Raw genomic sequence first — 25,034 nt, 5'->3', positions numbered from 1 at the left:
ACATTTGTTTCCATTACTTTTACTGCTGGTGGAGCTGTCCCAGTCCAAAACAATCACCATGTGCACAAATTTCCCAAAGTAAATAAGGCCTCAGGCAAAAGAGATGATGAAGGTAAGGGTAGGGTCTCTAGGTCACATCTGTGATGTGTGGGGGAGCCAAGGATTGTACCCATCAGAGGAGATGAGTAGTAATAGAATACTCCTCCCCAAAAATCTACTCTTCGGTTTTTGTCAGTTGCAACGGAAGGCCGAAGGGAAATAGCTGTCAGTCTTATTTCTCAACTTGTCTGTAGGACTGTGGGAAAAATTGTCACTAAAGAGGTAGGGGTTGTTATAGTGTAGAATATTTGCAAAAATATTCTAAACTGCTAAGTAAATTGATTGGGCTTAAATCAGGTGGGAAGGGACGCAAGCTTCTTGTATTCAGGTAGAATAAAAATGGCTAAGGTGGTCAGAGAAATTAGAGTTGGTATTCCTGAAAGTTTGAAGATTCAGTAGATAAAATGGACATGCACTCAGCCTGAGGCTTATTAAAAGATGTAAGAACCTATTCTAAGGAAACTACTTTTTTGCACTCTTAACCAATTACATCTATCTTAAGTAGGTAGGTATGGAAGATTGTCATTGTTTTGGATATGCCCTTTGAAAGCTCTATTTGACAGCTAGCATGCTTATCTTCTCTGAGACAAAGCAACCATTACTGTGAAATGCTTTGGGGGGGGGGAAAGAGGAGGTCTGCTGCTGTCTGAACTTACAAGACAGCATGCAGACATGCTCTCAGCCCCCCCAAAAACCCCTTTCCCCCCCACATACACACAACACACTCCCTGTCATACTCCACCCATTTGAAAAGCACGTTGCAGACACAATGCACTGCTCTCTGTGGCGGTTGCAAGAGCTGCTAATGTGGCCACACCGTCAGTGTGGACAGACTACAGCGCTTTCCCTACTGTGCTCTACGAAGGCTGGTTTAACTCAAAGCGCTGTACTTCTGCCAGTGTAGCTATGCCCGAAGAAAAGAGGGTTGTTTAAGGAAGCCAAGGTTCCCTATTCCCTGGATAACTAGTTTCTAGTGCAACTAGTGATTTTTTTCATGTGTACTGTATTCTCATCTAATTCAGTGAATAGGAGGACTTTTGGGGGCGGGGGGGGGGGGGGAGGCAAAATGTACCTATACTAAGCTTTTCCTCATCATGGAAACTCTTCTCTAGTTCAACTGATCATATTTTCTCTTTCTTTAAAAAGAAATTGAGGGAAAGTAGAAGGAACTTAGTTCATGGTATGGAAGACATAGGTGTCCTTCTGATGGTATAAGATGTGGCACTTCCATTTCCTCTGTGCTTTTAGAAAAGTCCAAGGCTACCCACTTAATATACATCATCATTGCTAAAGCCCAATATATTGTAAATTATAGGTATTAAACTTGTAACCAGTCTTCAGTGAGCAAAGCTGCTGTCTCAAAATCCATTTCTGTACTAAACAAACATGCATTTCACTCTTTGAATGGATGTAGTCTGGCAACGCTTACTTTGTACTGATTTTTAGGAATGCTTGGAAGTGTTCAGTATCTTTATTACTAACATAAGAACAGGTAGAGAAACAGATGAACTCATTGTTCTTGCACTGCCATTAGAATACATCTTTCCCCCAGTACTCTAGCTGCATGATATCAAGAGATCATGGAATTACTTCATAAGAGTTGCGCTTTTTTTTTTTAAAACTAAACTGATGAATAGTTGCTAATTGGTTGATTTATAAAAGATGACACTTCAAGCACCCTTTTTTTTTTTTATAAAGAAAATCAATGCAAAGCTTCATGATGGAGTGTGTCAGCACTGTAAGGAGGTCTTGGAGTGGCGTGTAAAATTCAGCAAATACAAACCACTATCAAAACCGAAGAAATGGTGAGTCAACAATTACTTCACAGCTAATCACTGTATAATTTGTGAACCTCTTTTGGGGTGTGTATTACCATTTTTGGAAATTTCATTTTGATGTGTAGAAAAGGTGTAATCCCTATTGTATTGAGTTCCAAATTCAGTAGGCTGAAGTTCCAACAAAGCTTACAATGTTGGATTTACTTTATTAAAAACTATTGTTCTCTTAAAAATGCAAACCATTGGGTTTTTTTGATGTTTTTCCCCCCGCCCACTACATATATAGCACCTTTCATTAAAATAACTAAACATCCTTATGCATCACAGTGCTTGTGAGGAACCTAATTATCATAATCCTCTATATAGACAAACCTGAGGCACAGAAACAAATGATTGTCCCAAGATTGCAAAGTCAGTCAGAGACAGGGAAATTTCTCTATTTTTACGGTACACAAGATTAACTGGGAGGGGGAAAAGGGGTGGAATTTTTAACCAGATGAATTTATGTTTTCAATCTTGGAGCCTGTCAAACCTCATTCAGTATCACCAAATGAATAACTGAATAGGCATCTAACAGAGCTATTAGACAGGGGCCTAAAGAAACCCTTTTAGGGCTTAATTATACTTTTTTTAATGCAGGCAGAACTTCCTTGTCTGTAATTGGGCTTCAAAATAAAGTGTTTTGTTTCATAGGAATATATTGTATAAAATATGAATGGCCTCCATGCAGGTGATAGTTTTCATCAGTAGATTTTTCTTGTCATTCATGGAGATGGAAGACCATTAAATCAAATCAACTTTACTTTAAAAAATTCTCTTCAGTAGCTGAGATAGAATAGATGATTCTGGCAGTTATCAAATCTTCCTTAGTCTCAACATATACAAATAAAGGCCGCCACTGATACAAACTGCTCCTTATAAATGGACATCACTGGAGCTCAGTGAGGGTGCAGAGTTCAGCCTATGCAGATCTAATTGCAGGATCAGGCCAAAATATGTAATTTTAGGTAATAGAATGCTTACTGATGTGCGGTCACATTAAACAGATTTAAAAAAAATAAAGGAATGTTTTAAAAATATTTTTGGTGGAGTTGCACTGTTTTGTGTTACTGTGGGGGAACATTTAAGATTTCAGTAACTGGGGGGGGGAAGCGGAGAAGAAAGGAGCATGAGGTGATACTTTTGATAGAAATGATTGCCTATTGTGCCTTTCAGGGTCAACCACGGAAATGTCTGGAATCTTGTATTTATACTTTGCAACAACAGTATAAACTCAACTTTAAATTTAAATAGTGATTAGTATTTAGAAATCTAGTTATGAAAGAATTATGAAAAATTCAGATTTAACCCAGTCTCATCTGGAGATTAGCATCTTCAGTTGCAACTACTTCATACAATTAATTATATACTGGTGTACACGGTTCTACACTTAAGTTGTTGAAAAACATTACTCTGTAAAAAAAGTACACACATACACTTGCTGATTTTGCAGTTCCCATATGTCTGCTTGAAGGTATTGGCTTCATTGCAGATTTTGGCAACTTGTACCATTTAATTTTTTGTGGATGTTACTTGTAGATTTCAGAATTATGAATAGTGTCCTCCTAGAGCTCCAAACACTAAAACCAGAGTGAAAAATATCAATTGCTTCACAGTAACTTGAGTAACAAGGACTACTTCATGGGTTACTATGGGTGTGTGGTATGTTTGATCAATTTGGGAAAGCAAACAAAAACAGGAGAAGGTCTGTTTGCCTTCAGAGTTTAACTTTACTTTTAGAAAATTCCTAAATGTATCTCAAAAGACTTAAATATTCTTGCTTAGGGCCCCCAGTGGATTAGCACCAGCTCTGTTCTGTGAGGTGAAGAAAAGATCACCTTTCAGGCCATAAGTGGTACAGAGGGAGAGGTCTAGGTTTTAAAGGGTTATTAAGGTGCTAATTAATCTCTAAATTTCTCAAAATAATTTAGTGTTCTGAAACCGCTTTTTATTTTAAACAGCAACTTGACTGGACAGATTTTTTGTACAGCTTTTCCATCTTGTTCATGCTATCTTGGCTGCTGGAAATTATTAAGTGATCTAGTGTTATGTGACATTCCATCAGTCATAACTCACTGATGCTTGCCAGAAACTGGATGCAGAAGACATTTATAAAATGTAAGCAACATCCCATGAAACTTAGATGGTTCCATTCCAGACTTGAAACTCAGACCAGGTTCTTCATCTTTGCTAAGTTGATAGTTTCTGATTTGAGCCATAGTTTCAAAGCCACATGAGATTTAGGATTGCTTAATTTTGAAGCAGCATTTCAAATAAAAAAAATGCAGAGTGTCATCTGAGGTACAGTAGAACCTCCAAATTAAACACCAGAGATACAAACTGACTGGTCAGCCACACATCTCACTTGGAACCAGAAATAAGCGATCAGGCATCAGCAGAGACTTCCCCCCCTCCCTGAAAAAGCAGAAATGCAGTACAGTACTGTTAAACCACTTTAAAAAAGAGTAAGTTTAAAAAAAGATTTGACAAGGTAAGGAAATGGTTTCTGTGCTTTTATAATTTAAATTAATATGGTTAGCAGCATTTTTCTTCTGCATAGTAGTTTCAAAGCTGTATTAAGTTGATGTTCAGTTATAAACTTTTGGGAAGAAAAACAATGTTTTGTTCAGAGTTATGAACAACTTCCATTCCCAAGCTGTTCATAACTGAGGTTCTACTGTAGTTTGGAAACCATGCAAATGGAAACCAAAGAAAATATTCCCACAAATATTTGTTTGGTTTGTTGTGTGCTTGCTTGCAGTTTATAGTGTAGTCTGTTTGGGGTGCTGTTGGCCAAGCAGCCTGGTAGGCAATATTGAGAGCTTCCTACAAGGCTCTAGCCTGCCATCCTTTTATCCCTAATCCCTCTAAAATCCCTTATCAAGGGGGCCAGGCTAACTCAGGGGAATATAGGTGGACAGAGGTCACTCACTGACAACATGAAGCATAATGGGCTGAAGGTGTTGAGAGTTTGTGTAATGACAAAAGTATTTAAAAAATAAATCTTGAAAATAAATCTTATGACTTAATTCTGTGGCTAGTTCCATAAGGTCCACTCCTAGAAAAACTGAGCTCTTTTAACAGGGATGGGATATGCAGTCCTCATGGCCAAAAGAGAAAAGGCCTGTTGCACCTTCTGTCTAAATCTGGCTACTGATAAATCTGAATGGAAGGCAAGTAGTGGACATATTCCACTTCTGCCCTCATCAGGGGTAGGCATACTCTGAAGAGCGAGTTCAGGATTCAGTGAAGACTAGTTCAGTTGACCTACTTGCTTTGTTACTGAATTGAGTCAGTGAGAGCAGCTCCCCTTGCAAACCTAAAAGTATCCCAGTAGGGGTTGCTCTTGACACTTGAATCACATTATTAGTTCCCAAAGCTTTCTTATGGCTTTCCTGGCTTCAGGGGAAGTTGAATTTTAAATTTATTTTCATTTTGTAAAGGAATATTCAGTGCTATGACTAATTTTTAAATGAAAATAGCCAGCTTGGTCAAAAAGTGACATTTTCATGAAAAAAAATGGAAGTTTTAATTTGAGTTCAGATCAGATCCATTTTTTAACATTACATTTAATCATGCTAGTTACTGAAACTAAAGCGCTCCGTGACAGTACGTGAAGGGCTTATATTCTCAGAGATGTATCCTACCATGATTCCTGTGCACTTCAATGTTCTGAGGAGTCGGACATCCATGAATCACTATCTTTGAAGCACAGTGTAGTCTACAGTAAGGGGAGACAGATTGGAGCCCAAGGAAGGGAGTTGTGGTAGAAACCAGATAGTACTGAATACTGTAAAAGTGCACAAATGAAGTACTTTATGTTCTCCTTGAACCTTTTTGCATGAATGACATGTCTTTGGCTGGAAACTTTGCAGGGTCTGGGTGAGTACACCTTAGAAACCTTGCTGCTACAGGCTGAGCTTTTCATATCCTCTTCCAGAACATTACCACAGAAGATTTTAGAGCAGTCTATCCTGTGGTACTGTACATTCACGCTCCATGAGATCTGGTGCCCTGCAATGTAAGGTATTAAAGGGTATGTCTACACTGCAATGTAAGCCCAGGGTTAGCTCAAGTCCATGGACCCTGGGTCTGAAAGCCCCAACTATTCTCAGGGCTCCTATGAGTGTGGATGCTAAAGATCTTTGCCCTAAGCACCACACCTGTGCTCTCGTGTCCACTTCCTCAGTCCTCTTTTCACCAGCCTTTCCTCAGGTTGATAATAGCACTAGTCTTTAAGGAAAGTTTATTGGTGTTTAAGTGAAAATGGTTAGTTTTGCTTAGTCTTCTTTTTAATCCTTTTTCCCCCCTCAATCTTTGAAACTAGCGCAACAGATTGTGACTGAAAGTTGTGGTTTAAAAAAGTAGTCCTCTTGCCCCAATAAGATGTTAATTACTAGCCCACCTGGTCCTTCCAAGAACTCGAAGAGTATCTGATGACTTGGTATCCAGCCTCTTTTGCTTCCTCTGCAAGACCCACTGCAAAAGAAGCTGTGTGCTTGAATCCTTGAAGTGCTTCAGGGTTGAGAAGGGCTGGCTTTCAGGGTGGTGTTTTGGGTCTGACTAGATTACATCACAAATATCTTCTCGGTTTTTGTCCAAAGAGAAGACCTTTGATATATCATGAATGTTTGAGTCATTCAAATTTTAAGGCAGTTTAACCTTCAGGCCAGAGGTTTTCTATCATTTTTATTTTGACAATAGCAACCAAAGCCTCTAAATGTTTGGAATAGTACACTGCTTCTTGTGGGTTTCGACTCAAGTTATCTTTTGTACATTGAGAAATGCAAAGGTATATAATGTATTTTCTCTGCATCTGTAGTTTGCATTTATAAATTGCACATATGTCTTAGTACTATATTCTGCTTGGACTACTCTTGTCTGAGCCAAAGAAATAGGAAAAGTTGTACAGCTTTTAAAGAAATAGGCAGTGTTAGTGAACCAAACAGCCTGCTCAAATAAGTGGACACAGATCTGTGTTCTATCATTTTGATCATTAAAAAAATTCTTCCCTCTTTTGTTCTAATTTTCCAAAACAGACATAAGTTAAAGGAGAAAAGAAATATGATAGTACAGTCAATTTGTTAACATTAAGTAATATTTCATATGAGATTGGCATATACATAGGACTTTCTGTAATAATAAAGTAGTCTTCTCCCACTTTGGGAGGGAGGGGGTGTCTATAAAACTTTCCAATAATAAGTCTAGTTGTTTCAAGAATTAGTTGAACATTCCAATTTGCTAACTAGCCACAATCACACTAATATTGTTTTCCTTCTTAATAGTGTGAAGTGCCTCCAAAAGACTGTAAAGGATTCTTACCATATTATTTGTAGATCTTGTGCTTGTGAATTAGAAGTCTGTGCTAAATGTGGAAAGAAAGAAGAAATTGTAGTTCTGTAAGTACTGCTCCGAAAGTTTGATTACCTGCCCTAGTTGTAGCTCATGCATTCTCTTAGCAAAACACATTTGAAATTTCCAATGTTAGTATGCACTTTAAGTAACCGTGACAGGATTCAGTAGAAGACAGCAACCTCAGTCCTACAGAAAATCAGGGGTGAAACTCCCATTGTCGTTGGCGGGAATGAGATCAGACCCAATAAGACCATTTTAGTTGCAAAGGGTAAATTGCATCTACTTTGGAATGAAGCCCTCTAAAATGGATTAAGAAGTTAAGTACCATAAAATATGCACGAGTTAATTTACTGTTTGAATTTAATTTGTCATCTGATTATTCAGAATTACATTAAGCAGAAAAAAGAAACCAAACAAGGGTTGCTGTAGAGCATAGCAACTATGCTATTTAGTGTTTTTATTGCTCTTGTGCCAGCAGTTTCTCTTTACTGAGCATCATGCATTAATTTGCTGGTATGTGGCTTATGGCCAGCAACAGTTTGATATGTTGAACTATTCATGGATTCTCTTCAGGGATGTCTCTCTCTACTATTTCATTAGTTTTTCCATTCAGCAGAAGTAGAGTTGTTTGTTTTTAAAATAAAAGTTCCCCCTGCTCCATTCCCAGTTTAATAATTAGATCCTGAAAGCCTGGCAAATAATACTTGTATGTTTCTTTTTAGGATCAGTAAAGGACCAGAGAAGATGGAGAATGAGACTACTGCAAATTGCCAAAGAAGGATCAGTAGAAGAGAGGAGTCAGAGGAAAGTGATGAACTGGATTTTGACATTGACTTAGATGGCATGGATGAGAAGAATCCTGACATGCTTGAGGAACATTTTAAAAATATGAAGTTTGAAAGGACAGAAGTCTGAAACTGTTCCTGTAGAATCTTATATGAAAGGCTAAAGTTCTAGTCGGGAGACTGTACAACTGAAGAAAAAAGTCAAAGTGATACTTACCTAGTATTTCCACTAGGACAGTTCAGTCTGACATTTGAGTGCTTAACACACTGCTAATATAAATGGAACATTTATATTAGAATTGGCTCTCAAAAAGCTTTATGCAAGAGGGATTCCACAATAAAAAAACATATGTCAATTTCTGGTATACAGGGAGTTATGGAGCCTTTCCACTTCCAGGTCATTGGTTTTAAAAATCATCCTGATTGGAAGTGTCTGTAACTCACTGTCATGTGGTGACTATTCTGTTTGTGCAAAGTGAGTTGCAGATCTCAGGCCAAAGTATTATGGACAAATGGCCGTATCACAGGAAGGAAAGTTAAACTGTCAAAAATAGCGCTAATGAACAATTCTAGAGACTAAGCTACTTTCTTAGTCATGCTAATATGCTCCAGAACAGGGTTCTGCAGAGTACTGCCACTACCCCCACGCTTGCTGCTCATCTCGTGTGTGTAAATAGAAGATCTGAATGCTGTTATGGTACCTCTCATAAGCAACAGTACTTCAATTGAAGTCATGTCATTAACATTTAAAATGTTAATGACATGACTAAGATTCCCAGTGTGGAAAGACCACAAGCCTACTGTTTTTGGTTAGTATATAGTTGGTTTCACACAGCTGATCTTTCCTTTGTGAGCTGTATTTCTAATTCAGTTTGCCTTATGATATGAGAAATAAATAGTGTCCTCTAGTGACAGTCACGTATAACTGCATTTATTTTTCAGCTGCAATATTGCCAGGTTTGATCTCTAATCTAGTTCATGTGTTTTTGTAGGAACAGCCTTTCTGAAATTAAAGCAAATCAGTTTTCTACATTAAGGAGAACTAACTATAAAATATGGACTAGAACATCTTAATGGGGAAGGCTTAACTAAGTTTATTGGAATAGAATAACCCTTTTATTACTTGAATTCAGTAGCACCTCTTGGTTGTGTGCTTCGCAACCTGAAATACTGCTGGAATTAGCAAGTGTTTCATCTGCTATGGCAATAGATTCCAAGGCCAGAGGGGACCAAAAGTATTAAACAAAATTTTTACAAGAGACTATTTAAATTAACCACATATGGATCATCATAGAATTGCCCAGTTCTAAGGGACTTTGCTCAGTGTACACAGCTGACCTACCAAACAAAGTGCCATCTTGGATGCCCTGTCCAATTACAGCAGCAGTGAGCCACGGAGGTTGAACTTCCTCACACCCCACTTGGAAAGTGGGGAAATGTGGGTGGTTTTTTTTAGCCCATGTAAGGCAATAAGGGTTGGTTCCCAGTAGGTGGGAACTGCTATACCATGGATCTTTTTTTATCCAAGCAATTTGAGCAATTGCCAGGGAATCTAAATCATGAAAGAAATTGCATGCAGGCTGCCACGGAGTGTTGAGTATACAAAGGTGGCGGATATTGAGCCAAAAATGAGGAATAAAATGAGTTCTTTTGCATAAAGAGCAACAGTATTCAGAAACAACTTGTTGTGTGTGACCAGCCACATTATACTGTATGGAAATATTTCCCAGCCTTGTAGCATGTTCTCTTTCCTAACTTTAAGATTCTGTTTAAATGGACGTTTAAATTTGCATTTAAAAACAAGAGGGAAATACTTTTAAAAGCCAAGAGTGCTTTGGAGACTGCATTTTTATTCTCTGTAGGGAAGTGAGACTTACTGATTGGATAGCAACTTCTGATGAGCTAGTCAGTGTGTCCATGACACCTTAAGGGGGGGCAGGGAGGGGAGAAATGAGAGGACAGAGTAAAAGCAGGTATTTTAGTTGGCTCTATAAACAAAGTACATAGTCCCTCTATTCCTGTGCTGGAGTCAGAAGACAGGATACTGACACTAAAGCATGTAGTGTGGGGTGTTGGTAAGGAGGAGGTTATTGTAGTTATTACCCAGCTTTGATGCAGAAACTAGTTACAAAACTTGCAATTATTAAATTGGAGAAGGAAATGAGGTTTGTTTGTTTGTTTTTTAAATACACAGACCTCCATGCTGGATTCCAAAAAATGTTTTGTGAAAACTAGGAGAATTGCATGGAAAAGGAGAAAAGTTGGGAGAGGCATGAAAAGCCTTTCACACAAGGAGAGTTTGAAAAGATTAGGGGATGATAGATATCACAATGCAAAATGACAAAGTGGTTTGGAGAAAGTAAACATAACACATAACACAAGTCTGACAGTCCTAGGCAAACAAATGGAATGATTCATGTGGCACTCTTAAAGAAGGGCAATGTAATTACTGTCAATCATCATGGATTTGTGGGAAATAGTTCTTGTAATCTCATACAAAAGTTAGAGGATTCAAAGAAAAGCCAGGAGAACGATTAAAGGATTGGAAGATGTACTCTCTCTCATGAGTGAGCTCCTTGAGTCTATTTAGCTTAGCAAACAGTTATGGGAGTGACAGGATCGCTCTATAAGTACCTTCATAGGGAACAGAAATTTGATGAAGGCTATTTTCTGATCATTTGAAGATAGTCCAGTGGCTAGAAGCTGAAGCTAGACAGACATTTTAGACTGGAAATAAGGTGCAGAATTTTAACACCAAGGGTAATTAACCATTGCAGCAACTTGCAAAGGATTGTGATGGATTCTCCATCACTCAAAATTCTTAAATCAAGACTCAATGTTGAAGATGTGCCTACCTGAATCACACCTACTAAACTAGAAGCAGGAAACTCCTATGGCCTGTGTTGTGCAGGAGGTGAGACTAGGCTATCACTTCTGGTTTTAAAGTCTGATCCTAGCCACTCAGAATACGAAACTAGATGAATATCTGGTCTGTTCCAGTAAGATAGTTCCTTTTCTTACAGTATACATGAATATATGCAGGAATACTGGGTTTCTCTGTTGTTTTGTATAGATATGTATGGGGTTTTAAACTTTGCCTTGACCACAGAGGAAAAACTTTGATGCTGGACAATTTTTTTATTGCACTTTGCACAAGCACCACTGCTAACAATCACAGGACTGATTGCCTCATGCAAAAGATCACTTGGGACCTGATCCTGAGTTATGCTGAGTTCAGGAGCCAGGCTCATTTGATGGTTAGCATCAGGTCTGGATAAAGTAGTGTGAGAATTGATCATACAATCTGACCATTAACTACAGGGCATCTTCTGAAGATGCCCCGTAGTTAATTTGTCTGCAATAAAAAAACATGTTTTTAGATGCAGTTACTTAAAGTTGTCTTTAAGATGATATTGTCGGGGGGGTGGAGGGGAGGCATTTGAAAATCTGGAGGTCCTAGTCATGCCAAAACATGCAATTAACCCCCATTGACTTTACATATCTTATAGTAGGAGAAAAAAATCTTAAGCACCTAGGACATTAAAATACAAGGTATTCTCTGGGGTTAATAAACTTTAGAGTGCCTGTTTCAGATACATGTAAAGTATGAGCTCTTTGATTCTGAATTTAGTCAAGAACACATTTCTCTTTTCATACTGGTAGCATAGGCAAGTCCATTGCCATGAAATTATATCAGTCTGAGACCACGAAAAGTGAGCTGAATGAGGCTCTGTGGGAGAGGTTCTGAGTCAGGACTCAGTCCAGGGAATGAAGGGCTAAGACCGCTTTAAGCCACTTTGCACCCTCTGAACCTGGGCTTCTTCCAGAACTGGAGAGACCCAGGGCCTGCCTAAGTTATGCTGGGGGCATCTAAGATACAACAGCCTTCTCAAGCCTTATGGATTGCAGGCTGGCATATGTGTTATACTACATCATCATGTGTCCCCACTCCTTATGTGTCCCTCCCTCTGCCACCCTGGTATACCCCCTATACCAGGTGTATTATGGAAGTCTTCGCAGTGCACACACTAGGGGAATATTCCCTATGGTTTTTAAGGGCCCTTTATGCTGTTCTGACGCACTTACCCAGCATAATGGGACCAGACTGAGGGTGAGAATCTTTCACTGAACTTCATATACATAGTGGGCGAGTAACAGAAAATGAAGCTGTACCTACTATCAGTAACCTTAAAAATAAATAAATTAATTAAATAAAGTGCGTATCAAAAGGTCTGAAAATATGTTTCAAAGCCAGGGCACTACTACTTAATTTTCTGTTCCATTAGAGCTCTTTCATGTAATGGTTTTATAAATAAACTACAAACTGTAGTTTAAGAAAAATATTCAGCACACTGATATTTGAAGGCTGTGTGTTTGAAGAACCACACAGCTAGTGATGTTGCAGAGCACTGGGCTGCTGAGTGGCAGAAGTGGAAAACAGATTTGAAACTTTTGATGTACAGTCTAATGGGAAATGAGTAGATGGTATTTGAACCCTGGGTTATAGGTCAAATCACACTGTTGTCAGAGGACGTCCCTCCATTGACAGCACTGATGTCTGCTTCACTGCCTTCCTTCCTGCTCGCTGACGGCAATACAGATATAGAGAAAACAAGGATATGAAAACTAGGGGGTTTTCATAGGTAATTTGGAATTAATTTCAGAATAGGGCTTTTTGAAATGGAAACGAGGAAGTTCATTGGGTATGAAATTCACTTGGGAGAGTGATTTAAGTATGACAAAACATCCTTTCAGTAAGCAACAGTATTGCTGGAAAAAACTCACTAATGGTCTGACCCTTTAGCCTAAGGTGAGAGGAAATCCTGAAGTTGTAGGAAAGTACGTCATGGAACTGGCAGTCTCCACAAGATCTGAGAATTAGTGGAAGGTTTCTGCTCTTGTGGTGACAGCCTGTCAATGCTGGGGACAAGCCCTGATGAGCAAATGGGTGATTAACAGGGCAAAACAGGAATACAAAAAGAGGACTTGTTCTTTAGTTCTACTTCTTTCAATCATTTAACTGATTTATGGTTGGGAATCTACATTTGACTCTCACCTAGGCCATACTGTCTGACATACATTGTTACACTAAGGCCTTTTCTACACCATTGCTAACACAATCACTATTTAGACAGCTTTGGCAACCATTTTCCATGCCTTGTTGATTAGACTTGCCTAGAATGGTGGTTTATCGACATGGTGTTGAAAACAACGGTCACAACCAACACTATCATACTTCAGTTCCCAAAATTGCTATCCACAGTATAAAAATGCCTTATGGTAGACATGATCTGAAAAGTTACACTTCACTCTAGGCAGGAGGGAAGAGACTAACAGGACAGACACATTTACATCAAAATTGTTATTTCAAAGTCTTGTAAAGAAAAAGTAAACCGAACTAATTGCCATTTAAGTCTATTCTTACAGTATGAATAGAACACATTGAAGCAAGAGTCTCTAAAAATTCATTCAGTTTTCCTAAATGTTAAAGAGTTTGATTCTTTGTAAAGAAATTGTTTAGTTGAAGGGAGGGAGGTGACTGGTTACCTGGAAAAGTCATGTCCAGGTATGAGGCTGCAAGTGAACGTTTACTTTAGACAATGATGCAAAAGAATACAAAGACAGGGAGAAATACACTTCAAAGTCTTGTGCTAGACCTCTGAAGTGACCATATTAGGATTACAAAAGAAGGGAGAGTCCAGATTTCTCCCCCATGGCAGTTGTGTCTAGGTACCTACATGTAGATAATTTATACTCATGTCATGAATCCATAGGATCTGTGCCACACACTACATTTTAAATAGTCTGTTGGAGGAACTCCTCCTGTGTAGCAGACTCCCCCCCAGAGTAGGCCATGTGGCCTCAATGGTTCCAAGACAGCCTCTGGGCACCAGCACTGCTGTTTCACACAGTGAGCTCTATCCAGCAGGTCCTGCTGCGCTAGACTCTTGGTCAGAGACTTTTGCCCTTGGCCAGTGCATCTCACTAAGTATTTGCAGTGACATCAGGCAGCCTTCTCAAGACAGACCAGGATTTATTAGTCAACTGAAACATTGTCAGAAAATCCTTACATTAGCATAGAGAAAAAGGTTAAAGCCAAGCCAGTGTTCCACCCAGTCATGGAATCCCTTTCTGGTTCTGCCTCTCAATTTCTGTCAGTCCCAGCTAATTTGCTACAAACGCCAACTCTTATCCTAGTACCGATACCTTTTGCTCCATTGTTTTTGAGCTGGGACCTTTGCTTCTCTGGTGAGGAGTGCGAGAGAAATCTCTTTCTTTTTTGTTGCTGCTACCTACGTGTAAGTGTCCTGGCAATTGATAGGTCAGTCTCAGTCAGTCTTTTAGTGACTGATTCATTCCATCCCAGACAATATGACAACACCTCCTGTCTCCAGTTCTGCCCCAAGAGCAGCTTTAAACCTTTTGTATCCACTGCGTACCAATGCAAAGTCCAGAGGTAAATGGATGCACATGTAGCAAAAGTGTCCCAGAAGGTTCTCACTTCATCACAGCTTGCTACTCTTGTGAGGAGGAAATAGTATCCCAATTTTTCAGATGGGAAAATGGGGATACACCAAGTGAATTGCCCAAAGTGACGAGTTAGGAATTTGCAGCAGATCCAGGAACTGAACCTAGATCTTGTGAGTCCAAGTCCAGTGCATTACTCATAAATACATATTTTTCTTCCCTAACAATTAATATGAAAAATTGGAGTGCTATGGTACTGCAGACAATTGAATTCCTGTAACCTGATATTTGTACAGTAGGTTAGTTTTATCAATTTCTTGACTAGACAGAGCACTATGAAGAGCGTCTCCTAAAATGATAGGTCAGAAGTCTGGCATGCAGGGTGACTCTCCCTTCCACAATAGGATAATTTATGGAGACAGCAGTGATTCACATCAGTTAGTCTGTTGACTTGAATAAACTAAAAATCAAATGTGAAAGGGAATTTTTCGAAGAGAATCAATTATGGATTCACTGCTTGTAGCCAGGGTCAGGGCTGGCTCCAGGATTTTGGCCGCCCCAAGCAGCCCAAAAAAAAAAAAAAAAAAAAAAAAAAAAAAAAAAAAAAGGAAGAGCCGCGATCCCAATCGCAATCTGCGGCGGCAATTCAGCAGGAGGTCCTTCGCTCTGAGCCGGAGTGAGGGACCGTCCGCCGAATTGCCACCGAATAGCTGGACCTGCCGTCCCTCTCCGGAGTGGCCGCCCCAAGCACCTGCTTGTCAAGCTGGTGCCTGGAGCCGGCCCTGGCCAGGGTACTTTTCTCAAACTGTGGAGGATAGCTGCCTAACTACCTTCAGAGCTGTAAGTGCAAAAGCACAAATAGGCTTTGGTATCTCAATGTTGAAGCATCATGCCAACTGCACTACAGTCAGCTGTAATGGGGATTCGAAAATTAAATACACTGAAGAGTCAGGTAGCTGATTCACCTGTTAAAGGCTGTAGATAGTCCTACTTCCACTGAAATCAATGGCAAAGTTCTTATTGATAGCCCTGGGAAGAAGATCCAGAATCCAGTGCATGAAGAAAGGCCTGGATTGGAGGATGTCAGAACTTTGATCAAAGTACTCATATACTTGGTGCTTGAAGACTACACTAAATCTGTAGGCACCTAAATAAGTGTCCTGATTTTCAGCGGTGCTCTGCACCTGTAACTTCACTTACTTAGATATGGATTTTGGTACCTAACTTTAGGCACAAAGGTAAAAAACTGGGGCATAAATGACTTACCTGCAGTCCAGAACAGAATCAAAAAAGTCATCAAGTTCTGTGCTTTGGATATATGATTATTCATTATAACTGGAATACATTAAAAACAGACTATTGTAAGCAGATCTCCACCATGCTGATAGTACTAGCACAATAGGGCTGGAGTTTCCAGGTACTGCGGCAATATACATAATCATAATATATGCCCCAGTGTCCTTGACATAATCTGCCTGGAAACAAACTAGCATCTATTGCCCCCTAGCAGATTTTACAAGCATTGGAAGCAAGCTCCAGGAAATTTTTTTTTTTTTTTTTTTAAGAAAGCTACTGTTTTCAGAGAGGATAAACTAAGAGAAGCGATTCACTAGCTAGTGGTTCTTTTGCTGGATTCTAAGGGACAATGATCTTAGGCGGAGGGGTGGGGGGAAGGAGAGAATAAAGATTAACAGATTATTCCATTGAGTGAGAACCCTGATCTTAAGTTAAATCGTCCAGGTGACAGTGTTCAGTGTTACTTCTAGGTCATCAGACTGGCTCAACAGGTTTATTTTTTTAAATTCCACCCATGCTGAACCATAGTTGTAGCATTATCCAGCAAAATTCAGTTCTAAGAAAGAATTGCTTTAACAGCCCCATAGAGTCATGTTAGAATTGTACAACTGGGACTGCTTTGCACTTTGCCAAAGGTAAAATACTTTAAAATATAACTATATTTACTCATCTAGGGGAGAGTTACAGGAGTTGTTAACTGGCTCTTCTATCACTGATGTAAAATCAAGAGATTCCAGCAAGATTTTTTCCTTAATCTTGTCTCCTGTTTTCAACTTCACTGATTAAATTAAAAAAAAAAAAAAGTGTGGAGAACTACCACCGCTATTATTTGTATTACAGTAATTGGTTGAGGTCCCAACCAAGGTAAGAGTCCCATTGTATTAGACACTGTACAAACATAGGGAGAAACAGTCACTGCCCCAAGGACTTCACTATTTGCATAAACACAAATAACGGGAGAAGACATGTGGCTTGCCCAATTGTCGGTCCACAGGTCAGCAGCTTCATCCACTAGACTTCACTGCCTTTCTATGATTTTGTACTGTATTAACATTGCTATTGAATATTACTATGCCAGACAAACAAAAGGAAGACTGGCTGGGTTAAGGGAGGCCTCTTTTCCATTTAAGGGGAATAGGAAATAATATGTTGGGGAACAAAGAAAAAACAAAACAAAAATGGTTCCATTTAAAGTATTGTACATATATTTGCTTAGAGTTTTGTGGCGTATTGCTGGGAGGCTACGGTTGCTCAGAATGAGAATTCTTTACTGTGCTTACATGTTAAAAAAGTCAAAACAGTCTGCAAGACCTTGTTGGTTTTGCATTTATCCTCACTTATACCAGTGACTTCCACAGAAATTCGTTTAGGACACTAGGTGTCGCTAAAACAAAGAAGAGTTTGCAATAAAGATGGCTCTAGAGCAGGGGTCGGCAACCTTTCAGAAGTGGGGCGCCGAGTCTTCATTTATTCACTCTAATTTAAGGTTTTGCGTGCCAGTAATACATTAACGTTTTTAGAAGGTCTCTTTCTGTAAGTCTATAATATATAACTCAACTATTGTTATATGTAAAGTAAATAAGGTTTTTAAAATTTTAAGAAGCTTCATTTAAAATTAAATTAAAATGCAGAGCCCCCCGGACCAGTGGCCAGGACCCGGGCAGCATGAGTGCCACTGAAAATCAACTCACGTGCCATAGGTTGCCTACCTCTGCTCTAGAGTGACTACTGATTTGAGGTGTCTCAGTTGTTGGGTTTCAGACTGGAGACATCTTAAAGGAACCTGATTCTCATAGGGTGGATGTTCAGCACTTTCTGAAGAGTCAGGCCCTTTAAAGGGGTCTCACTTTAAGTACCCAAGAAAGTGGAGACATCCAACAATTAATTTAGAGATTTTTAACACATACCCTCATATCATAATTGTTATGCTTTATATTGTTTTACAGCTTGAAAAGATAGATTAAAAACAAGCAAAAGTATCTCTTTAAAGCTAACTGGTTATATTTGATTTTGAAGTGACAAAATACTCAGAACTGTAGGACAACTCACAACTGATAGTCTGCTCTCCCTGCACATATACAGCTTCACATGTCAGGAAAGCAGAATATTGGATTTTTTTTTTTTTAATACAACTACAAATACCCTGCCCATGCTCTGGCCACTTATCTCCTAAATTGAAAATAATCCCAGCACAAACTTTATGTCCATGCTCTTCAGGCTCTAAGACAAATCACAGGGTAAATTCAAGCAGGGTACAAAAGTCCACAGAGTTTATTGAGGAAGTTCCCCACCTCCTCGGTCAGGGTTATCCATACAGTCTTATTAGACCAGAGCCAGGTAGCACAGAAAGCCCCAGTAGTCTTTTGAAACAACAAACACAATACTCCTATGGCAGGCCTGCCTACCTTCCTTCTGACAGTCTCAGGAGCAGACCCTCAAGGAGCAAAGAATAGGAGATCTACACTCAACCCCACCTGAGCTGCCCTTTTCCCTTTATAACCACCTCCTCATCACCTGACAGTGAGTGCAGGTGTAACAGGGCAGGGCTGAGTGGGCCCATAGCAGCTCATTAACCCTTGCAGGCCCAAACAAAGGACTGCCCATGAATATACCCACTTCAGCCTATACCCTCAAGTGCCTTTGTCACGTGCCCAGCTGGTAGTGAATTTGGGCTCTGGCAAAGCAACTGTGGTGAGCAAGTTCCAAAAGACCTCCAAGAGAACACGATGCCAGCAGCTCCTCATGTATACAGTACTGAGGGAGCTCCAGTTGAGCTACCTCTGCTGCTTTCAGCTGTGGCAATACATCACAGGGAGAGAGAGATGATGTCTCAGGTAACTGGGTCTCCAGCCATTTCAGGCTCTACAGGTTAAAACTGTAGGAACTTTATGATGAGCAGAGTGGTGTCAAGATAAACCCTTTTATTATGAACAGAACTATATACAGCAATGGGGAGACTACTCGTCCGGTTTTGAACTGGGACACTCCTCTTTTTGGACGGTTTGTCCCCCTCCTTCCGGTACTGAAACAAAACAAGACATAGTTTTGTCTGGCATCCGATGGGGGATGCCCTTTATAACAAGTGATTTTTACTGTGCGTGTGAGATCACTGGCAGGGGTGAGGTCACACCAGCGGAGGCAGGCACACTCTACTCCTGGAAGTACCAGAATGTCCAGTATTCTGGAAATGTGTGAGAGGCTACCCTATCCAACAGTGAGGTAACAAACTTCCTACTGCTCTGTGTAGCTGCAGCCTGTGACTCCCGTATCCTGGGCTTCTTTGATTCTGGTCCCAGCAGGGAGGGTCACAGGAAAAACAAAAACAGCATCTACAGTGTACAGGACGAGTGGCATCTTTGCACTACCTACATGATTTACTCTATAGCACATCTTCCCTTTTTTAGATCCTTTTACTGAACTAAAACACTATTAAATTAAGCTAATCACCTATGACGAATATAATAACTAACTTAGCAGCCCTGCAAGTTGCTTTCACACAACATAATATATCTCAATCAGACTCTCAGGGCATTTCAGCAATCTTTCCAATACGCTGCATTGCAAATCCTCATCAGACAAGTCCTTGTCTGTAACAGACTGTTCAGTCTCATGGTCAAAAACAGTATCTGGCTGTCATCATACTTTCACTTTTCAAAAGTAGTCACTGTATCCTAGGTGTTTTTTTCTGCTTTGAGCCTATGACCAAAGAGGAAGTCATAAAATCTTGTACAGCCACACACTATACTTAGTATCTCCTTTTCAATTTGTGCATACAATTTCTCTGCAGTTATCATATCCCGAGATGCATGTGAGACTGGCAACCAATCAGTTCCCTGACACTGTGATAGTACTGCTCCCAGCTCTCCTTTCAAGACATCTGTAAAGAGCTTGATATCTTTCAGTGGCTTCTCACATGTGTATTTTTGAGGGAGATTGGAGTGAAAGCATGGTTATTTTCTGCATGAGCAGTGGGATTTACATTCACAGATACCTATGTGTAGAAATGTAGAAGGTGTTAATTTACAGGCCACTTTTTGAAAATTTGGTACTTTGCTTATTCTGCTCCCTTCACTTGGTTGTTTTATGCTATGGTCTGTGATCAATGGATGTAACTACTTACCCAAGCTGAATCTGTATTATGAGCCTGTTCATAGAATCATAGAATATTAGGATTGGAAGAGACCTCATGAGGTCATCTAGTCCAATCCCCTGCTCAAAGCAGGACCAACACCAATTAAATCATCCCAGCCAGGGCTTTGTCAAGCCAGGCCTTAAAAACCTCTAAGGATTGAGATTCCACCACCTCCCTAGGTAATCCATTCCAGTGCTTCATCACCCTCTTAGTGAAATAGTGTTTCCTAATATCCAACCTAGACCTCCCTCACTGCAACTTGAGACCATTGCTTCTTGTTCTGTCATCTGCCACCACTGAGAACAGCCTAGCTCCATCCTTTTTGGAACCCCCCTTCAGGTAGTTGAAGGCTGCTATCAGATCCCCCCTCACTCTTCTCTTCTGAGACTAAATAACCCCAGTTCCCTCAGCCTCTCCTCATAAGTCATCTGCCACAGCCCCCTAATAATTTTTTTGCCCTCCGCTGGACTATCTCCAATTTGCCCACATCCCTTTTGTAGTAGGGGGACCAAAACTGGACTCAATACTCCAGGTGTGGCCTCACCAGTACCGAATAGAGGGGAATAATCGTTTCCCTCGAGCTGCTGGCAATGCTCCTACTAATACAGCCCAATATGCCGTTGGCCCTCTTGACAACAAGGACACACTGCTGACTCATATCCAGCTTCTCATCCACTGTAATCCCCAGGTCCTTTTGTGCAGAACTGCAGATTCACTGGCATGTTCACTTATTTTTTTAAAGTAAATATTTGTACTTGATAGAACAGCACAGTGCTGACTCTGGGAAGGAACGTGACTGTTTCCCCAGAATTACTGAGCTGTTCATCTTGGGTCAAATCCAGGTCACACAATGGGAATTTTGCCACAGAATTCCATGGGCCTTGGATTTGGCAATGCTATTTATGCTGTGTTTATGTTTATTCCTGACTGTGTTGTCCTATGCTATTGTAAATATTTAGAGTGGCATTGTGCAAGCCTTACTCAAATTGGGGAGAACTTATTCAGCTGACCAGCCCCACTGAAGTCAATGGGCTGACACATGAGAGTAACTCACACTGAGCACAAGGAGTTCACAATCTGGCCTAAATAATCAAAGTACTAAAATAGATGATGTTTGTAAGGACTTCCTCCCCTCCCCCCACCACCACACATTTATATTTTTCAGAATATAAATGCTTGGGGTGAAGTTTTGTTGGGAGCAGGAGTCATTGTAATACAGAGGATCTCAAACTTTCACACTGTAGACTGCTTGTTGGGTAAAATTCACTCCTGTGCAGAGGACCAGCACAAGACCTATGCCCCACTAATTTTCTATGGGCCAGATCCTTAGGTTTGTCTAAGCTGTGCTTGGTGCAAGATCCAGGGGTTGAGGTACAGGTGGCTATAAATACCCTTTCCATTTCCCCAGTGCTGTGGCCAGTTTCCACCCCCCCCCCCCCCCGTGTAAATTAAGCCCCACGGGCAACTCCTGCTGGCACGGGTTAAGCAGAGCACACTGTGCTCTAGCCATGCCCCTCCCACTCTTGACCACACCCCCAGATGCTCCCTTTACTGGAAGGTATGCCAGCTTTAGGCAACTGGTGATTTTCGTATGACAAGGGGGACCTCCACCTGTCCTAATAGGGCAGCTTTGCAGTGCCAAGTCTGAGCTTGGGCTCGTTGTCACCACAGGGGTGAATTTCATCCTTTCAAAACAAGATGGTCACATGGATTCCTCCTTCTCCCAATATCCCAATCACAATTCTTGCTGTGATCTCACACCATCCCTATGGCAACAATAGCACAGTATTTCTGTATTTATAACAGTCTCCAATTTGATGGGAGACTCTAATGCAATGCATTTATCTGATATCAGACATTTGTAAATGAACAATTATGTGAAAATCTAAGATATTGCTTTTTCAAACAAATGATACGTTTATTAGCATTCAGATCTCTGGTGAAGTTATACCACCCAAAAAGTAACCACTGTACAAAATTCAGCACATGCCTTGACTTCAGCGAATTTTGTGGAGTGGGTATTATAGCAGAAGTTCAGCTATCAGAAGCACTATTCCTTTACGTTATGGAACGTGCAGAGGTGTCCAGATCAGATGTCCAATCATCAGAGATGATGATGTCATTACGCTTGTGCATGTGAATTAAGAAATAAACACATTTTCATAACTTAAAAAGCAATAAACAACATACATGAGGATAGAGAAGTTAAGTTTACAAACAGATTTTAAATTAAAGACTCCATGGCATTATTAGTACCTAAAGAAAATACATAAATATTTCAGTTATCACAGTGTAAATCTTAATAGTGTATCTTTAAATAGGTAAGTGATGTGCTTAATGATTTTTAAAAATTTGATTATGCAGTGTCCTGGATTGAGTATATTGTATGTGATTATTCCTTTGTTAAACATTGAAAGAGCGTTTCCTTTTCAGGATCACTGACTTTGACTTTCTAGTGTAATGTCAACAACGCTTATGATCCTTTGAGATACCTTTATGGCAGTTGACATTGAGGAGTTATGTAAGATAAAAATTGCATGTTTTTACAAGCTAAGTCTAATTTATGATCAGACAGAAAGGGCTAGAAAATAACACCTCAGAATGCGAGAAATAGTATTGGACATCACATTGGTGTAGAGTGTGTAGAACAAAATAACATTTGGGGTTTTACCTCATTGCATAAGAACTGGCCAACACTTTTAAAAAATGTGTCTTTTCACATTTTAAAAAGGGCCATTGAATGAAGATTGAAATGAATTTGGACTTCAGGTATTGTATGTACCGTTAAAGTGATGATTAAAAAGAAAGTAGGGATGGGTGAATTGGCTTGGGAAATATCCCAAAGAGTCTAAACCAGGGGTAGGCAACCTATGGCACGCGTGCAGAAGGCGGCACGTGAGCTGATTTTCAGTGGCACTCACACTGCCTGGGTCCTGGCCACTGGTCCGAGGGCTCTGCATTTTAATTTAATTTTAAATGAAGCTTCTTAAACATTTTAAAAACCTTATTTACTTTACATACAACAATAGTTTAGTTATATATTATAGACTTATAGAGACCTTTTAAAAACATTAAAATGCATTGCTGGCACACAAAACCTTAAATTAGAGTGAATAAATGAAGACTCAGCACACCACTTCAGAAAGGTTGCCGACCCCTGGTCTAAACCATGCCCTCTTTATCACAGAATCATAGAATTACAGGGTTGGAAGAGACCTCAGGAGGTCATCTAGTCCAACCCCCTGCTCAAAGCAAGACCAATCCCCAATTAAATCATCTCAGCCAGGGCTTTGTTAAGCCTGACCTTAAAAAACTCCAAGGAAGTGTGTGTGTGCCTGTCTTCCGTAACTGTACCCTGGGTTTCAAACTTCTACCAGTCTGCTGTGCTATTGCTCTGCCCCTCAATGGTTTCCTTGGCACATGTGAGCGAACAGGAAATAGCAGAAGTCTGCTTCCTGTCTAAATCTCTCTTTGCTTATGTAAGAGAACATACGACAGAGGGGCCATTTTGGATGGACAGATGTTTGTAATAGCATTTAGCATAGCAAAATAGTAGACAGGCCAGATCACAGAGTCGGCTGGGAGAATTTTGCTACTTCTACAGATTAGTGGCAAACTTGCTGTACAAATACATTAATTAGGTTTTAAACTATATCTGTTTTTTCCAAAGCATCAACTAGCTTCTATGCAGACTCTCAAGAACTTTCAAAGCTCAAACTGAGTTAGAATGGAAGAAAATTGCTTTCTAAGAGCCATAAAGATGAAATGTTCTACTGTTATGATGGGAATATTTCTCCGCTCTCACACTCTGGTTGCAAGATTCAAGGCTGTCTGTGAAAGGGGCACTGTCAAGTACTTTTTGTCTCTGTATAGTTTACACTTATAGTTTGTTTTTTGGATTCCCCCCCTCCCTGTTGTTTTTAAGAATTGCTTTTTAAAAGCTTGAGATTAACTGCTTTGTGTCCATAGTGCTTTGTGTCCTTCCCCCTTGTAATCCACTGGCAAGTCTCCTGTCTTTCTTACTGAGAACAGTCATTTATTCAGTGCATTTAGTACTCGGTTATTCTAGGTGCTTGCATTTTACCCTGATCCAGCAAAGCATGGTAAGCATCTGTATAATTTTAGACTTCTGAGTAGCCCTATTCAAGGGAACTACTTTGGGATCCTTGCAGGACTGAGTCTTTAGAAAATATTCATCAAACGCATCTAGAGCAGTGCCGTAAAAATGAAACACAAAATATCACAAATGAGTCAGAACTAACCAGCCCATGTACATATTCAAACGAGAGAGAGCGAGGACTCTCGCACCAAAGGAAAACCAATAGACAAAGTCCAACCACGCTATCCGAAATAGGGCTCAGTCCTCAAATTATTATAAATCAAGGGGAAAAGCAGGGAAGGGGGCAGTATATAGGACAGTTCAACCAAACCAGATGGATCTCGTCATGTGCAGCCTTTAAAGGCAGCCAAATGGGGGATTCAAGAGGACCTCTCCCAGGAGGTGTTCACAGTTATGGACCCTTAGCCATGGAGGCCTGCTCTTTGCTTAGTCCTAGGCATCAAGAGCAGACCTCAGTCAACCACATCTGCCAGGAAGGGATTATAAAGCAGACACAATACTCGATCATGTCAGAGCTCTTTCTTTAGAAACTATGCAATCTGGAACTTTCAAGGCCTAGGATTGTACTATTTCAGGAGTAACAAGAGATCAGCTAATATGTTGCAATATGGTTATGAGCTGGGAACAACCTAAAGGCTTTGATTTTGCAAAAGTCATCTGTTCCTTAATATAACAGCAGTTACTTCTCTAAAGCTGCCACATAATAGACAAGGATCAGGAATGAATTTGAGAAAGACTTCTATTCCCAGGATAATGGATTATGGATGCTTTAAGAGTGAGGAAACACATTCCCAGTGGAGTCAATGGGTATTTTACTTTGTACTTCAATCGCTGTATATACTCAAATGGTAACTGCGTTAGAGAGAATAGTGTTTATACAGGGACAAAGGTCAGGACACACTGCCTCACTGCAGAAAGGGAAAGGAAAAATAAACCAGGAACACAGATGAGAGGGGGTTGAT

General features: G+C 40.1%; 1 protein-coding gene across 1 annotated transcript in view; it reads left to right on the top strand.

The window, feature by feature from the left end:
* The window catches only part of C6H9orf85 (chromosome 6 C9orf85 homolog), a 32,821-nt gene extending 23,104 nt beyond the window's left edge, over positions 1-9,717 (top strand). Inside the window, exons 2-4 of the mRNA XM_054031758.1 lie at positions 1,798-1,904; positions 7,202-7,315; positions 7,994-9,717. Coding sequence (XP_053887733.1) covers positions 1,798-1,904; positions 7,202-7,315; positions 7,994-8,186 — 414 coding nt within the window. The 3' untranslated portion in view covers positions 8,187-9,717. The remainder of the gene's footprint in view (positions 1-1,797; positions 1,905-7,201; positions 7,316-7,993) is intronic.
* Positions 9,718-25,034: the final 15,317 nt, after the last annotated feature.

This window comes from Malaclemys terrapin, chromosome 6 (assembly GCF_027887155.1).
Source record: "Malaclemys terrapin pileata isolate rMalTer1 chromosome 6, rMalTer1.hap1, whole genome shotgun sequence".
Taxonomy (NCBI): domain Eukaryota; kingdom Metazoa; phylum Chordata; order Testudines; family Emydidae; genus Malaclemys; species Malaclemys terrapin.
Note: the sequence above shows the minus strand (reverse complement) of the source record. Positions and strands in the feature narration are given on the sequence as shown.